This window comes from Natator depressus, chromosome 3 (assembly GCF_965152275.1).
Source record: "Natator depressus isolate rNatDep1 chromosome 3, rNatDep2.hap1, whole genome shotgun sequence".
Taxonomy (NCBI): domain Eukaryota; kingdom Metazoa; phylum Chordata; order Testudines; family Cheloniidae; genus Natator; species Natator depressus.
In genome coordinates this window covers 28,979,424-28,996,872 of record NC_134236.1, presented here as the reverse complement: position 1 = coordinate 28,996,872, position 17,449 = coordinate 28,979,424, and the positions used below count along the sequence as shown (strand labels likewise).

Genomic DNA, 17,449 nt, shown 5'->3' with positions numbered 1-17,449 from the left:
CTATGAAGATACAATGATGCCTCAGTCTTATGGTATACCTTCATCACCCCTATATTTTAAAACTCGATTACTATGTAATAGCTAACAAGTTTTAAGAAATTCATGTACACTGTTTCCGTATATTAAGAGATTCTGATCTATCATGTTTAGCGCCATAAAAACTTTCAAATTTATCATAGTAAAATGAAATTTTTAAAAATCTTTTGTTCTTTTGAATCCACCATCCAGTCGCCAGCACTTTGTTGACGTAAGTCAGGATAGGTTCATTGATCTGACAATCTAGCCCTTGAGTCCCCAAACTTTGGACACCCTGTAACCATGACTAGCTCAGTATAGTTACTACAATGAAAAATAGGCTGTGTGTGACAGAGGCATACCTGTCAATTGGGTGATCAATGTCAATGTGAGCTTGTCCTTTATTTTCTCTCCCGTGTGTTTGTTTTTCTTTGTATAAGTAGATGCAATAGTTAATGACAGGTTTCAGAGTAGCAGCCGTGTTAGTCCGTATTCGCAAAAAGAAAAGGAGTACTTGTGGCACCTTAGAGACTAACAAATTTATTTGAGCATAAGCATAAACTGAAATTTGTTAGTCTCTAAGGTGCCACAAGTACTCCTTTTCTTTTTGCAATAGTTAATGAATATAAGGAATAAGTCCAACATTTTTTACTATATTTTCATAATTAAGTTGTGTTTAATTAGCCCTTCATAAGTGACACATCTTGGAAATGCTACTGCAGAAAGATAGCCAAGTAAACATTTGATCAGTGGGATGGCAGGAGTGTGGGGTCTTCCAAATAGTATGCAAGGCTCTAATTTAACTAAGAAGCTCCACATTTGTCTGAGATGCTGTTATGTGTGCACCTTGAACCATTCTGAAGCTGAAATAAAGTCTGATCATTGTTCCTATATGGTGAAAATGAACTGATGATATTGTTCAAAGTTAAGAAGAAAAGATCCAAATGAAGCAAGCATCAGATAAGATGCCAGCAACACAAGTATATGTTGCCAGCAATATGGGTATACCTCCCTGCTGATACTGAAAGGGAGAGTGGCTGAGTTTATTAATGACCAAAAACAATTGCAATGCAAGGAACATAGTACCTTTACTTTCATGTAAATAAAATTTGTACTTTCATGTGGTTTTCACATGGGCCAAAATATTATGTATTAAAATTTGCTGATATATATATCTGACATAATTAGGTTAAATTCTCATTCCTTAGCAAAGAGGAAAGGAAATGTGCTTTTGTGGTTAGTGCACAGGGCTGGCAACTCTAGGTTATCATTTATAATCTAACACGGACTCATGGTGAGATTTTGGACAGGTTACTTCATCACCTAATAACCAAATTTCCTCCTTTGTAAAATGAGAATTGTAATAATAATGCTTATCTACCTCACAGTGGTGATTCACAGGTGTGGTTGGTTTTTGTTTGTTTGTTTTTTAAAGGCCAGAAGGGATTATTAGTCCAGATCCTCAAAGGTATGTAGTCACCTAACTCCCAATGAAATCAATGGAAATTTGGTACTTAAATACCATTGAGAATCCGAGTCCAATGCTTTACATGATCATGTAGGCTGACTTCCTGCATAACACCACTGATAGAGACCCTGTAATTCCTCCATTGAATACCCCCTCCCAAAATCTGATTCAGCCACATCATCTCTTTTAAAAAGACTGACTTAAAGCCTCCAAACAAAGGAGAATCCATCAAATCTCTTGGTGTTATGAAGCCTGGTGAACGTCTGAGCTCCTCCAGCAGACCTGCTAAGTATTTACAGTGGAAATAACTTTCTAGTTATATAATATAGCTTTCCACTGAAGTAATACCATGCACCTTATTTCAATAACCTTTTCTCTCCCTTATTACTTTCCTGCCCCATAACCTGGATCTAGTAGCTGCTGCTTGAGGGTCTCCCAAGAAAGCAAGGTATTGTGCTATACGGCCTGAAAATGAAGAATAAACCTGGAGCGTGGTACCAGTCTATCATGGCATTATGCAGATTCCTGACTTGAATACCGCCTGGCTGTTCTGGCCACAGTATGCGAGCTGGGGGCCGGAAGGGTTCTGCACAGCCAAGCTCTCAGGGAGAGAGAGTGGTACGGGCTCTGGGTCCTCCGTCACTCAGTGCTCCTGCCGCCGAGGTCGATGCTCTGCCCTTTAGCAGCTTGGCCAAGCAGGCGAGGGACCTGGCGGAGCAGCAGCGAGCAGAGGGAACGTCTGGAATCCCACCCTGGGCCGGTGATTGACATCCCGGAGGCTCGCTCCTCTTGCCAACCGCAGAGCAAAGCAGCCAATGAGCTCCGCGCGGGGCGGGTGCTGGGCTCGGGAGCCGCTGGTACTTAGACTCGCCGGTGCTGGGGGCAGCCCAGAGCGGAGCGGGGCTGTCCAGGGGAAGGTAGAGCGCGTCCAAGGAGCCGGAGCTCGGGGAGCGGCAGGGGCACCGGGGATGATGCTGCTCACCTGCTCTGCGGCTCCCATGGGGACAAGAAGACTTTAAGGGAGTTGGGCGCTTGGCTGGAGCGGGGCGATCACGGGTACGGAGGGCGCGGGGGGTCGCTGTCAGGGGGCAGGAGCGGGGTCGCTGCTGCGGGCGGGAGATGGAAGGGGGCAGGCGGGGTGTCACGGCTCGGCTCCCGGGAACCAGACGCTGCCCTACCGTGCCTCCCCGTGCAGCCCCCGCCGAGCTGGGCGGCCGGGAGCCGGGGCAGAGCGTGGTCTGCTGGAGTCACCGGTGCGAGCCGGGACGCTCCCAGCTCCAGCCACCCGGCGTCCTTCTCCCCCTGGCCCGGAGACGCTGCGGTGAACTTTGTCCCCTTTGCCCCCCCCCCCCCCCCCCCCCCGCGGAGCCCAGGAGCCGGCGGGGACCCTGGAAGCGGGACAGGGCGCGGATGCCGCCCGGGACGCCGTTCGCCAGAGGCGGCAGCGGTCCCACGTCTCCCGGGAAAGCTGTGCCCGCCAAACGCGGCTGCACCGCTGTGGCATGGTGCGGGTGCCCCCGGTACGGCTCCGTTCCCCGAACCAGGCGTGTAACGATTGCTCCGGGCACGGGCAGGGAGCAGCCCCAAAGGGGCACAGTTGGAGGGGAGGGAGGGTTCTCCTAACGCGGGGAGCGGGGACGCGGTCCGGGAGGGGAAATCACTGAAACTCTGTGCCTGGATTTTTTTGTTCTTCCTCCTCTCCCTTCCCCCTTCTTCCCCCCCGCCCCCCACCACCTTCCCTCTCCCCGTCCTGCTTCTCTCCTCCCTCCCCCCCAGACCCGGCGATTCCTGCCCTCGCCTTGCCTTGTCATTGATGGGAAATCAACTGGATCGCATCACCCACCTGAATTACAGCGAGCTGCCGACCGGAGACCCCTCGGGGATCGAGAAGGACGAGCTGCGGGTCGGGGTGGCTTACTTCTTCTCGGATGAGGAGGAGGACCTGGACGAGCGAGGCCAGCCAGACAAGTACAGCGTGAAGGGCTCCAGCAGCCCTGGGCAGGAGACCCCCACTCACCACCACCACCACCACCACCAGCTGGTGCTGAACGAGACCCAGTTCTCCGCCTTCCGCGGCCAGGAATGCATCTTCTCCAAAGTCAGCAGCGGCCCCCAGGCTGGGGACCTGCGCGTCTTCTCGGTCTCGGCCCTGCCTGCCCTCTGCAAGCCGGGAGACCTGCTGGAGCTGCTCTACCTGGGGCCATCCGACCACCCACCCCCACCCCCGCACTGGGCAGTCTATGTGGGCAGCGGGCAGATCATCCACCTGCACCAGGGCCAGATCCGCCAGGACAGCTTGTACGAGGCGGCCGCTGGCAACGTGGGCCGGGTGGTGAATAGCTGGTACCGCTACCGCCCCCTGGTGGCAGAGCTGGTGGTGCAGAACGCCTGCGGGCACCTGGGTTTAAAAAGCGACGAGATCTGCTGGACTAACTCGGAGAGCTTCGCCGCCTGGTGCCGGTTCGGGAAAAGGGAGTTCAAAGCCGGGGGGGAGCTGCAGGCTGCTGCCGGCACCCAGCACCAGCAGCAGTACTATCTCAAGATCCACCTGGCTGAGAACAAGGTGCACACGGTGCGATTCCACAGCCTGGAGGATCTAATAAGGGAGAAGCGCAGGATCGATGCCAGTGGCAAACTGAGAGTGATCAAAGACCTGGCTATAGTGGATGGGAAAGAGTAACAAACAGCGGAGAGACGAGGCGCTCCCTTCTTTCCCCGGCTTGGCGAGAGCTGTCTGCCACAGACAGACCGGGGGCTGCGCTCTCTGGTGGGACGCAATTTAAACCGGAATCCATGGGGCAACGTTCCAGAAAACCAGCATTCTTCTTACACCCATAACCAGTATTTGGTTTGGCTTTTAATAACATTTAATGAACGAAGAAAGAGAGGGGAAGAAAAGAGGGGTATGTGTGGAAGAGATTTACAAAGTATGTGGACAAAGTCTCTCCTGTCAATCGATGTTGGCCATTCTAGCAACATGCTAATAAAATTTCAAATTGAAATTCTTTTAAATTTATTTTCATGGCTTTAATCCATGATACCTTTTAAGCATTTGGGGCCATAGACGCGGATTTAGCTAAAGAGTTTTTCGCTAACATTTGCCTTTCAAACAAACAAACTGTCTCAAATCTTCTGCTAGTTCTGTGGGGTGGGAGGAGGTTCTGTTTGTTTTATTTCTAAATACATCTTGTAGCCAGAGCCCTAATTTTAGTCCAGTAAACAAGTATAGCAAGGTATTAATCAGGTGAAAGTCTTTTTACCTTTCTCTGGCAGAAACTGATCACAAGTTTAAAAATCTGTTCTCTTCTTTTTTTCCTTCCTATATGTTCTCTTTCTGCTAGATGTTCCCACAATACTTTAGTGTTCTATTCTTTTTGAAAATATTAAGAGTTAGTGAGCAGCTGCTTTCTTGAGAACAAAGCCATTCTGAAACATTAAATAAAGGAGGGGGAGTATTCTGGTGAGCAATTTACATACATGCTTTTCCAGAGAGCAATCCTGCAAGGTCTCCTGCTCTAGGTTTGCCTTGCATCCCACGGAGCTACTGGACCAGTACTCTGAGAATACTTGCCACCTCTTTATATGCTGCAAAGAAGCCAAAATTGAGTTTGGCATGCTGAGTGTTCCAAACTATAGCAATGTGACCAAGTTTACCTTGCATTTCTAAATCCAATAAAAGAAAGAAGGCTTAATCTAAATTTAGAAATCCAAAGTTTCGTAAAGAGATGCCTTTTATGTCATGTGATCAATGCATTTTTTTTTATTTCAGATCCCATTCCACGTTCATTCATTGATTAATTCTCAGTCTTGAAATAAAAAGATCATAACATTATATATATAATCAGCTATCATTCTTAAGTATACTGACACATTCCTAAATCTATCTAGCTATCCTTTTTTTTATTATTATGATGAGCAGCATACAATTTGTAATGACCAAGTTATTTTTGCTTGTATCGGTACTGGAAAGAAAATGCATTTGGTTTTTGTTTTCCCCTCTCTATCAAGTAACAGATGGCAGAATTATTGTATATACACTCCACCCTCTCTGATATACTGTATCTTGGCTCCCTTCTATATTAAACAACATCATAAGCAACCTTGTTGCAACAGTACTTCATTTTAACAAACAAAGCATTTGCCTTCCATGACTGATGTTATGAGGATGGAGTGTACTTTACTAGAAGACAGATGTCAACATTTGTTTCACATAAAACATCTGTTTTAAAAAAAAAAAGAAAAAGGGGAACTTGACAACCTTATAACGGAAGGTCATGTAACTGGTTTTATATTTGCTGATATGCTTGACAAAGTTATTTGGCAATAAAATGAGAAGGTGTTTTTTTTTTTTTCCTTCAAAGCACTGATCGTTACTACAACACTGTGTGAACAACTTACTTTAGTAGGAGGAATTGTTAAAAGTGAATTTCTACCCATGTCAAACAGCTGATAGAATGGCTTCAAATTCCAATAACACACCTTTTAACAAATGTGTAATATTTTACATGTATTTTGATCATATTTGTTGGCTGATAACTGTGGCCTTATCAATAAAGAACAGCAGAAGCCTTTACATTACTGTATAGCATCCTAGGTGGACTTGAAATGGAGTACATTTCCCTAACATTGAACAGCTACTATAGTATACTATAGTAGGTACTCTTTTTTTATCCCATTGGTGAGTTTAGTTTCTCTCTCTCTCTCTCTGCAGCTGTGAAGTTAATGGTAAGGCAAGAGTGAGATATATAGTACCAAGCTTTATGCTCACAATAATAAGTGAATTTTTGTTGAGCAGGTGAGAAGATTAGGGATGGCATTATCATTATTTAATATCTATACTGCATTAGTGCCCCAAAGTACTTGGTGCAGTGCAAAAACACAGGAAGACATAGTCCCTGCACCCAATACACTTAAAGTCTAAAAAGACAAAATAGTAAAGGTTTTGGGGAAAGAATGATGGGCACAGGTTTAGTTAGTTACATTTCTTTTTCTTTTTTATTATGGCGCAAGGGTAGCGTGAGGGGAGGAATGATAGGAGGGAGGAAATACATGGGGAGCAGGTAAGTGGGATAAGTAGGAAGATGAGTTTGTATGTCTCCATATTTGACTTTTTGACTTCTGGAGCTAGATCCTCGTTTCCCTAAACTGCCCTGCTATGAATAATACAGGAGCAGAAGCAGAATCCTTATATAAGCAGTATGGTACATCCCCACTAATGGGAACTGCATAGTTTATTATGTTAATTCAGTGGATTTTTAAGAGACATTTGCTTTGAACTTGTCAGTGTTATTTCTCCACAGCCCATCATTTTGGCCATACATTAATCTTAACTTTGTATGCTATTATGGAGGAAACACTGGGCTGGGCTAGGCTTTGTAGATTTTAATGCCAGTACTCAGATCTCACTCATTATTGTAGAAGATTACTATTGAAATAGTTTAATACTTCTCCATTCATAATTTTCTCTGACTGCTGGTCCATATTATTTATGTTGCACAAACTATGTGCTTTATAGACAGGTAGGAGAATAAAATCCCTACCCCAAAGAACTTACCTGGATATGCATGTGGAGATTTATTAAACACTTGTAGTAGTAGGCATCCTTAAGTCTGGAGAGACCATGGATATGTGCCCCTGAGAGGTAAAGAATTTACTGAGCTGGTTTAATGGCAGCTGTGGCTGTGGATGAAGAGACACACTTGAGAGTGACAATCTCTGCTGTGTGTGTCACATTTAAAGGTGATGTTTCAACCCTGTGGGCTCTGCCTCATGCAAGCTCTTTTCTCCTCTGCTAAGCTGGGTGGCTTCCTCTCGTAACTCCGGAGACCTTAGTTAAGCTCTTGTTTCCAAAGGCTGTGGTCTTGAGTGTGATCTTCACAGTTATCCACATCCATGTCCGTTTCTTCAAGGTCTTACTTGCACACATCCCTGAACTGCAATTTTGGGCGTCGTTTGGGTCTTTTTCCAGATGCCAGTTCACCATAGAGGAGGTCCTTTGGGATGCACCTGTCATTCATTTGGCACACATGCCCAGGCCAGCGGAGGCATCTCTGTTTGAGGAGTGTTTGGATGCTGGGTATGCTGGCCCATTTGAGCACCTCATTGTTGGTGACTCTGTCCCTCCAGGAGATTCCAAAGATTCGACGAAGACAACGCACACGTTGAGCCTCTTTTCCTGATGAGAGTATAAGGTCCATGCCTCACTTCCATACAAAAGTGTGCTGATAAGATATGCACGACAGACACACATCTTTGTGTGTTCTGTCAGTTCATTGTTTTGTCATACCCTCTTGTTCAGTCTAGCTATTGTTGTAGCAGCTTTTCTGATGTGGATGTTGAGTTCCTTTTCAAGTGAGAGGTTGAATGTGATAGTGGACCCCAGGTATGTGAACTCATTCACCACTTAAAGTTTATAGTTGTACTTGTAGTAAGTCAATTGTATTCCAAAATATAGAGCTTTAATCCTGAAACAGGAACTGTGTAGATGGAGTCTTACTCTGGGGTAGGTTCCATTGCAAGATTGAGACCTAAATGATAATCTGTGAATACAGTAATTGGGTACCCTACTGCTGCTGTTAGTTAAATTATTGTCAGTATTTCCAAGATAAACCAAGATCTTATTTTAATTTTTGTTATTATGAAGGGTTTTTACATTGTCTGTAAAAACATGTCTTAGTTTGAAATTTGACATACAAAATAGTCAATACTAGAATGGATCTTTTGACAAAATTTAATTTGATTTTTTTTAAAGTTTCAGTATAAGGAAAGTAATGAATGATGGGATTAGACACTTCTTTGAGCTGTTGTAAATCAAAAATAGGAGTTGTGTATGTTGGGCGTGGAGTAGGGATGGAGACAATGAGACAAATTCTGCTCTGATTAAAACTACTGTAAATCCATAGAAACATCCTGTGTTAATGGATTTTTCTCCAGATTTACACTGAAATAGCTGCCAGCAGAATTTCATCCCTATTGTAAATTTTAAAAGTGGCTATTGAACATGTGCATTTTCCCCTTTGCAGTAGAATTTTACTACAGCTAAATAATACAGACCTACATGTTAAGATGTATGTTCTGAACGTACCGTAATGGTGACATATGGTTGTGTGCATATTAATAGTATTGGAACTATGTTATTCTTGGGAAATAAACTATAATTGTCCCAACGGCATTTTACATTTAAAGCAGCCAATATTATGTACTTAATTTTGTATTAACAGCAAGACTACTGTGTGCTAATCTATCTTGTGAACTCTTAAATACTTTCTTGACACTCTTATTCTTTTCCTTTTTGGGGGGCCTTAATCTGCAAACACTTTATGCACATGCTTAACATTATTCATATGAGTATGGGATGACTCATGAGTAAAGATACTTCAGTGTTTGCAAGATCAGGCCCTTAAACCCTGCTTAAAAGCACAAAATTCCCTTAATTTAATATTTAATTTGACTTTTCAAAACAGGGATCCAATCCCACTCTTTCCGGGCAAACTCTCACTGGGAGTTTTGTGCGAGCGATATCTTCCAGATTGACCTAAATAGCACCTACTTAACTGTACATACAGCAATTGTCCATGCAAAATTGGCTTTCCGTTGTACAGAATGGGTAATTGTTTATGTAAATGATGCAGGCTTTCTGGGTATGTGTGTGCGTGCGCGCACATGTGTGAGAGGTGCAGTTTATGGGCCTGATTTTCAGCTGGAGCTGAGTAGCCATATCCATGGACATGGATGGAAGGTTTTTATTCTAGAAATCAGGCTCTATCTGAGCAGGTTTGGACAATAATGTAGTTGAGTCTCAGACTCATCAAACAAGAAATTCAGAGCTTACTCTAAAATTCCTTTCTTTCTCTCTCTTGTATCCACACAGCCCCTCTAATATAATAAAATCACTCAAACTTTGGAGACTCCTTATGCTACCACAGCAAAAACAGGGTGAGTAAAAAATGTGGTGTATCCTCTGCCTTAACTAATACATATAGTAAGTTTAAACATTATTTGAACATAGAGTGGCACTGATGATAATCCATGTGAAAAAGTCACATCCAAAGTTTAGTTATAGACTAATTGGCATAGAGCAAACAACAACTGGAAGACCTAAGTATCTCAGTCTTCCTTGCTGATCCACAGACAGCAGAGGTGGCAGCCTGATTTGGATCTCTTGCACACAGGTGTGGATCAGGAGTAACTCCATTGAAATGAATACTTATATGGATGTAAAACCAGTATAAATAACATAAAGAATCTGGGCCTACATTTATAGGCAGCATAGAATCATAGGGTTAGAAGGGACCTCAAGGATTATCTAGTCTAACCCCCTGCCAAGATGCAGGATTTGTTGTATCTAAACAATCCAAGACAGATGGCTCTCCAGCCTCCTTTTGAAAACCTCCACTGAAGGAGCTTCCACAATCTTGGCAGTCAGTTCCGTTGTCCTACTCTACTTACTGTTAGGAATTTTTTCCTGAGATTTAGTCTAAATCTGTTATGCGGTAATTTGAACCCATTGCCTCTTGTCCTGCCCTCTGTGGCAAGAGAGAACAACATTTCTCCATCTTTTTTGTGGATGCCTTTCAAGTGTTTGAAGACTGCTATCCTGTCCCCCAGTAATCTCCTATTTCCCAAACTAAACATACCCAGTTTCTTCAGCCTTTGCTCATATGGCTTGCATTCCATCCCTTTGATCATCTTTGTCACTTGCCTCTGGATCTTTTCCATTTTCTCTACATCCCTTCTATACCTTGGTGACCGAAATTGTACTACGGGTGAGGCCTAACCAGCACCAAGTAGAACAGTACTATCACCTCCCATGACTTGCATAGTATGCCTCTGTTAATGCCACCTAACATTTGCATTTCCTTTTTTTGCAACTCGCATCGCATTGCTGACTCATGTTCAGGTTGTGATCCACCACAGCTCCCAGATCCCTCTTAGCAGTGCTGCTGCTAAGCCAGTTATCCCCCATTCTGTATTTGTGCATTTATTTTTTTCTTCCATAAGTGTAGCACCTTACATTTGTCTCTGCTGAATTTCATTTTGTTGTCTATAGCCCAATTCTCCAATTCATCAAGATCCCTGTGAATTTTAGCTCTATCTTGCAAAGTGTTGGTAACCCTCCTCCCCCCCTTTTGTGTCATCTGCAAATTTGATCAGGCATGACAGAATCGGAGGTATGGGTAGGGAACTAGCAACATGAAAGCTAACAACAGGAGTAAATATTAAGGGCCAAATTGTGATATGCTTACTCACCCTCAGCAATGCTTTGTACCCACCGACTTCAAAGGGAATACTCCTGGTGTATTATTCAGCATGAGTAAGAGTATCAAAATCTGGCTTTAAAAGGGAAGTATTCTTACTCCTATGTGCCCTTTGAATAAGAGGAAAGATCATGAAAAGCAATACAAATGAGAGATTGTTTAAAAGAAATATAAGAATTGACTGTAAGTATTTATACACACATTTAATTCTTAGAACTAATATATATATATGATCATGATTATTTTATTAATGTCAGTATAAACTGCACTGTCATTTCAATGTGTTCCTTATGTGTGCCACAGACAGGTGCCTGAGGTTCACAACCAACTGGATTTAACACTATTCAAACATTTGTGCTTTAGGGTATGCTGCATTCTTCTGACACCTTTGAATTAAATATGTGGTCTTTGACATATTAGTGCTTAGTGGAGAAAAAAATCAAGGAACACTACACTTTGTAACAATGAAGTACTATTTTAGAATGAAATATGTTGCTGCCAACTTGTGTGTTTATAAATAAGAGAATGTTCCAGAGAAATACCCATCCATCCTTCTGTTCAGTATATTTAAAAGGACACTGTCAAGGGAATTTCATCATTTAAATATTTTTTCTTGCTGTTTGTAATCTCTTGGAAGCTTAACACTGAAATTAGCTGTGCTCCATTGTGTAAAGATATTAATCTGTTGTTGTATAGTTCAGGGGTGGCCAACCTGAGCCTGAGAAGGAGCCAGAATTTACCAATGTACATTGCCAAAGAGCCACAGTAATATGTCAGCAGCTCCACCAATCAGCGCCTCTCTCTACCTCCCGCACCTTCCGATCAGCTGTTTCATGGCATGCAGGAGGCTCTTGGGAGGAGCAAGGGCATGGCAGGCTCAGGGGAGGGGATGAGAAGGGGTGGAGTCGGGGCAGGGCCTGTGGCAGAGTCAGGGGTTGAGCAGTGTGCATTCCCCCGGCACATTGGAAAGTTCACACCTGTAGCTCCAGCCCCAGAGTTGGTGCCTATACAAGGAGCCACATATTAACTTCTGAAGGGCAGCATGTGGCTCCGGAGCCACAGGTTGGCCACCCCTGGTATAGTTGTTCCTAAGTGAGGGGCAGAGGGCCTTGATTTATTATTTTAAACCATCAGTATGTTTGTTTTCAAAAGCAAAAAGGGTAAGAGTTTCCAAAGCGCTCAGTATTGGCCTAACTTGTCTCCCACTGAAGTCAATAGTGAACACCCATAGATTACAATGGAACTAGAGTTAAGTAAATGCTGACTGCTTTCAGAAATCCCACTCAATGTGCATAGGGTGAAACTTAACCTCACCCACTTCCCACAAAGGCCAAGTAATCTTTTGTGTGGGAGATTAATGGGGAGATAGACCCCAAAGCCCATGGCAGAGTAGATGCCACAACCCAATCCCACATGAAGGTTTTGCATCACTTGAACCTCATAGTTATGGATTTTCTACTCCATTCACAAGCCATCTTCATACATATCAAACTATCTGGACCTGGTGCAAGACCCTCCCCCGTCCCGCCCCATGGCATTCACAGAGTGCAGAGGCTGCCCACTATGGGTATTTAGATGGTTGTCACTGAACAACCCCACCAGTGGAATTAACTGGTGCTAGGGGGACAGTGCAGAGTTCAGTCTCACTATTGAGAACTGTATCATCTTTACAGTCAATGAAAGAAAAATATTGGACCTACCAATCCTGTCAATGTCCCTTGAACTAACCCATTTTTCTGAAATGAAAATATGCTGCTATTTAAGATTAATACATCAAATAAGTGATTGCCACAATAGTGCTGGCATCTAAAAATCATCCTCCTCTGAGCATTAGCAACAGTTATTTCTAATCTGCTGTGCACTGTATATTTAGGTATATCCAGAATTTCAAATGAATACAGAAGCTTTGATATGTTCCTGATAGTATTGCTTGCTACCAACAGTTACTAAAATGGCCCATTTGCTATGTGACAAATCCCTGCTTCACCTTTGAATTCAAACATTGTTTAATGGTGTATTTGCCTACATAACAAGCTTTTTGGATTAGTCCTACCAAGCCAGCACTGATTTCTTATCATTGCTTTTCCAAAAAGCTGCAGTTAAGAGTCATTAGTATTGAAAACTTCATTTTAATTGACCCATTGACTCATTTTAATTATGGCACTGAGTGTCAAGTGCTAGGACCCTGTGCAAAGATGCACCTAAATTGCTGACTCATGCTGGCAGCCATCTCACCTGGGTTGTCTTAGTACCAAACAAGGATATAAAAGGGTTTGGCTCTCTAGTTTTCTTTCCAAGTCTGAGGAAACTAGGGAAAAGAAGGGATAAAGGTATAGAGATGCCCTTCAGTGAAAAACCCTAGAAACAGTCAAGCTGAGAAGGTATTTTAGGCTGAGATTTATATTCATGCTTTTATAAAGATAGGAATTAGGAAGAGGGTAAGTTTGGATCAGATACAATGTGTGGGTACTGTGTTAGGAACAGTTGTGCAAAATTTTTCAGTGAATAGTAAATCCACCAATAAACGTGTTTTGGGGACACTGAGAATATTTCATGATTTTGTGTCAAATTCAGCAACTGGTTTTGGCTGAAAACAAATAAAAAAAGTTAAACTCAGAACTGTCAAAATTAACTGTTTTTGACATTTTTTTTCAAAAATGTTATTTTGAATCTGAAATGACATTCTAAACACTTTGTTCAACAAGAATGTTTTTTTTATTTTGGTTTGGTGAGGGGAAAAAAATAAAAAGAATTCAGTTTTGATTTGAAATTAACCAAGTTTTCTTTCAGATTTTTCAATTCAGGCACCAAACTGCCTGCTTACAGAAATATTATATCATTTATATTTCTGTGTAACAGAGAAGCATGAATACATGTATGTATTGCATAGAGAGGATAATGTTAGGGTTTCCATTTCATAGAATGCTAACAACTTTTATTAGTCCATTGTAAGAACTGATGCCAAAAGCTCTCTAGGAATTTAAATAGGAAATTATTTAAAATGTCCTAAAATTCCCTAGACCTTCCATTCTCTCATGAGACATTCAAAGTGTCATTGATTTGTTCAGTCATACTTCCTAATGTATTCAGTCAGAGAATGACGTTATTTAGATGACCAATCACAAAATGTCTAACAAAGAATTATATTGGTCAGTTTGTGGTTAATCCGTATCTTGTTTGTACAAATAATTCAATGGACAGTTAGTTACAAATAACTCATTTGTGAAACTTCAAATAATGCATGAACAGTAAAAATCATTAAGTGTGGAATAAATTGTCCATTAAACAGTTTGCCCAATTCTAATCACACACAGAGGAAAAACCTGTGCCCTCCAGTAAGTTTACAGAACTCATTTAATTATTTTAAGGATTTCTTTGGAACTCATTGGCAGAGCATCTTACAATAAATTAAAAACAAATATTAATCAAAAAACACCCATAAGGATAGCCTAATGCATTCTAACTTTTATTTGTCTCACAAAGGACCAACATACTGACATATTAGTTAATTGAATGGTTGATTGAACAAGTAAGCCTTACACTATGCTTTGAAGGCTGCCAAACTTAGATTCTGGTGATCTGCCAGAGGAATAGAGCCTTCCATTGAGATCTCTGCTGCAGGCTTTGGAAAGTTTTAATACCATCTCTGATATTAGGAATGATCCAACTGATCTTAACTCCCACAAAGCTGGGTTTCAGACAGGTTCAAGGCTTTAAAGATTGTTATCAATGCCTCTAATTGCTGTTGAAAGTAAACAGGCAGCCAGTACACATAATTCGTGTTTCATGCTTTTATGGATTGGCCCAATCTAAGAAGGGAGCAGATGAAGATCACATGGGAATTTTCAACTAATACAGAATTCAAGCTGAGCCCTAAGGAGAGTACCTCCAGCTAGATGAAAAAGGGATGGGTAACTAATAGGGACCATATTTGGGTGGAAAGATCATATATCATGGTGTGTGTGTGTGTGTACCGGGGGGGGGGGGGGATTAAAGCACGAGGAACCATTGCTCCTACCTGTGGATTCCTGGAGCAGTAATGGATCTAAGTGGATATCAACACACTGAATTATACTGGGAAAAGCCTGATGTACCCACTGCCCTGTATGCTTCTGTATATGCTTCTTCCTGCCCACCAGCATTCCATTAATCTTGCCTTCACTGAGCCTCTGATGGTTCTCTTTCATCCAAATCTTGGTGTTTGGTCACATACCAGGAAGCAGCAAGACTGTAGAATGTGAGAAGTAGATATGAGTGTGATCCATTTTTTCAACGGAGTTAATTGTTATTCTAATAATAAGAATGTAAATCATTGCCACAACTTGAGTTTTTCTCAAATAAAGAAATGAATTGTAAGGAATGACAGCTTCACAGGAGATGTCGGAGGAATTACAAAACCGAGAGCATGTCTACACTACAAAAAATGACCCACAGCCGTGAGTCTCAGAGGCCAAGTCAACTGACCTCAGCTCATGCTACACAGCAAAATTTGCGGATAAATTAGAGAGAGTTCAGCGGAGGGCAGCAAAAATTATTAGAGGGCTGAGGCACATGACTTATGAGGAGAAGTTGAGGGCTTATTTAGTCTGCAGAAGAGAAGAGTGAGGGGGGATTTTATAGCAGCCTTCAACTACCTGAATGGGGGTTCCAAAGAGGATGGAGCTTGGCTGTTCTTAGTGGTGGCAGGTGACAGAATGAGGAGTAATGGTCTCAAGTTGCAGTGTGGGAGGTCTAGATTGGATATTAGGAAAAACTATTTCACTAGGAGGGTGGGGAAGCACTGGAATGGGTTACCTAGGGAGGTGGTGGAATCTCCATCCTTAGAGGTTTTCAAGGTCAGGCTTGACAAAGCCCTGGCTCGGATGATTTAGTTGGTGTTGGTCCTGCTTTGAGCAGAGGGTTGGACTAGATGACCTCCTGAGGTCTCTTCCAACCCTAATCTTCTATGATTCTATGAAAAATAGCAATGTAGACATTTGGTTTTGGAATGAAGACCAGGCTCTGAAATCTGGTAGGGTTGAGTCTCAGAACCTTAACTCCAGCCTGAGTCTGATCATCTACACTGCAATTTTTTAGTCCCATAGCGCAAGCCCAATGAGCCTGAGTCAGTTGACTAGGCTCTGAGACTAACTGCTGCAGGTCTTTTTTTTTCTTCTTCAGTATAGACATACCCAGAGACTCTAAAGACTGAGGGGACAGATTCCAAGCTGGTGTAGCTCCTTTGACTTCAGTGTCAGTTTACTCTAGCTCAGGATCTGGCTTTAAGAAATGTTATATGTGCCCCACCATGTAGGGAAGTAAAGGCAGTTATGCACTAAAATGTCTATGGGCATGACTACAATGCGGAAAAAAAACAACCCTGTGGCACCAAGTCTCAAAGCTCATGTCAGATGACTTGCTGAGTTTCAGAGCTAGGCTCCCGCTGAAGCAGAGACATCTACACTGGTATTTTAACCCCATAGCGTGAGCTCAGGTTGATCTGGGCACTGAGGCCCACTGCCTCAGGTTTTGGGGAAATGGGGGGTGTTTTTGCTTTGGGTTCTTTTGCAGTGTAGAGGTACCATATATCTGGCAGAATCACTTTCTGTGGCATTATGACTGTGACGTTGCACTCATATTTTTATAAAAAATATGTTTAAGTATGGCTATGATGTAACTGGAATACGCTTTATGCAAAAGATCTCTTGTAAGGTATCATCTACTTATAAAGCTTATAATCTACTGAGGGTGGTCATCCTATTTGTATGAATGTATCATTCTTGTATCTGAAACTGGGAATATGAAATAGAACTCTGAAGTTCTACTGTAATTATGCAAAGTGTGGGCCATTAATTGTGGTTTGGAAGCTTAATGGCTCCCATTGACTAGGAAAATTGGTAGTAAATGGCTCAGTTTACTTTTAAGACTTCCTGTGTGCCAGTGAGTGGGTAATAAAGTCTCACAGGATATGTGATCATGTCTTCTGAACTGGAATCCATCTTTAACTTTGTGCTTTTCCAGTTAGAAGGAGGGGTGGAAACCCAGAGAGAGACAAAGGATTCCCGCCTTGTACCAAAGCTATTAAAAGGTGCGGAACAGAACAAAGGGGGCCAGTCATGGAGAAATCCCCTAGTTACCACCTGAGATAGAACTAATAAGGACTGTACCAGGGGAAAGGATTGAGTGCAGACTAGGAAGGAGTCTTGTCTGTGAAAGAAGCTTATTGGAACATCTCTGAGGGTAACATTTACCTGTATTCAGTTTCTTAACTGTATTAGGCTTAGACTTGCGTGTTTTGTTTTATTTTGCTTGGTAACTTACTTTGTTCTGTCTTTTATTACTTGAAACCACTTAGTTCAGGGCAACTGCACCTATATTTCCCTTCATGATCCAGCAAAGGCACCTGGCTCCTCAGACGTCACCTCCCATAGGCGGGAACCCAAGTCTCCCTTCCTCCTGGCCGTGGTTTCCAGGCTGCCCAGTTCACTGGCTACAGTTTGCTGGATCACAAAGAAGGCCCTGAGTCAATTTACCGTGAGACTATATATCCAAAAGTCATTTCTTTGTCTGTTGGTCTCCAGAGAATCCAGTTTGAACTAATATATGCGAGTGTCTCCAGGTGGTGGTATTCCTCTGGACATGTTACAACCTGAATGAATTTGCCTAATCACCCACCACCTGTTCTGAGTTCCTGGAGGAGATGTGGTCATCCTCCCCCATAGAATTACAT

The 17,449-nt window shown here is 42.6% G+C and overlaps 1 protein-coding gene across 1 annotated transcript; it reads left to right on the top strand.

The window, feature by feature from the left end:
* Positions 1-2,373: 2,373 nt before the first annotated feature.
* Positions 2,374-8,988, top strand: LRATD1 (LRAT domain containing 1). Its single transcript, XM_074947625.1, has 2 exons — positions 2,374-2,539; positions 3,260-8,988. The coding sequence occupies exon 2, from the start codon at positions 3,297-3,299 to the stop codon at positions 4,161-4,163; it is 867 nt and encodes a 288-aa protein (XP_074803726.1). The 5' UTR covers positions 2,374-2,539; positions 3,260-3,296; the 3' UTR covers positions 4,164-8,988.
* Positions 8,989-17,449: the final 8,461 nt, after the last annotated feature.

Coding starts and splice junctions, on each gene's coding strand:
- LRATD1 (XM_074947625.1), top strand. CDS start 3,297: ATGGGAAATCAACTGGATCGCATCACCCACCTGAATTACAGCGAGCTG.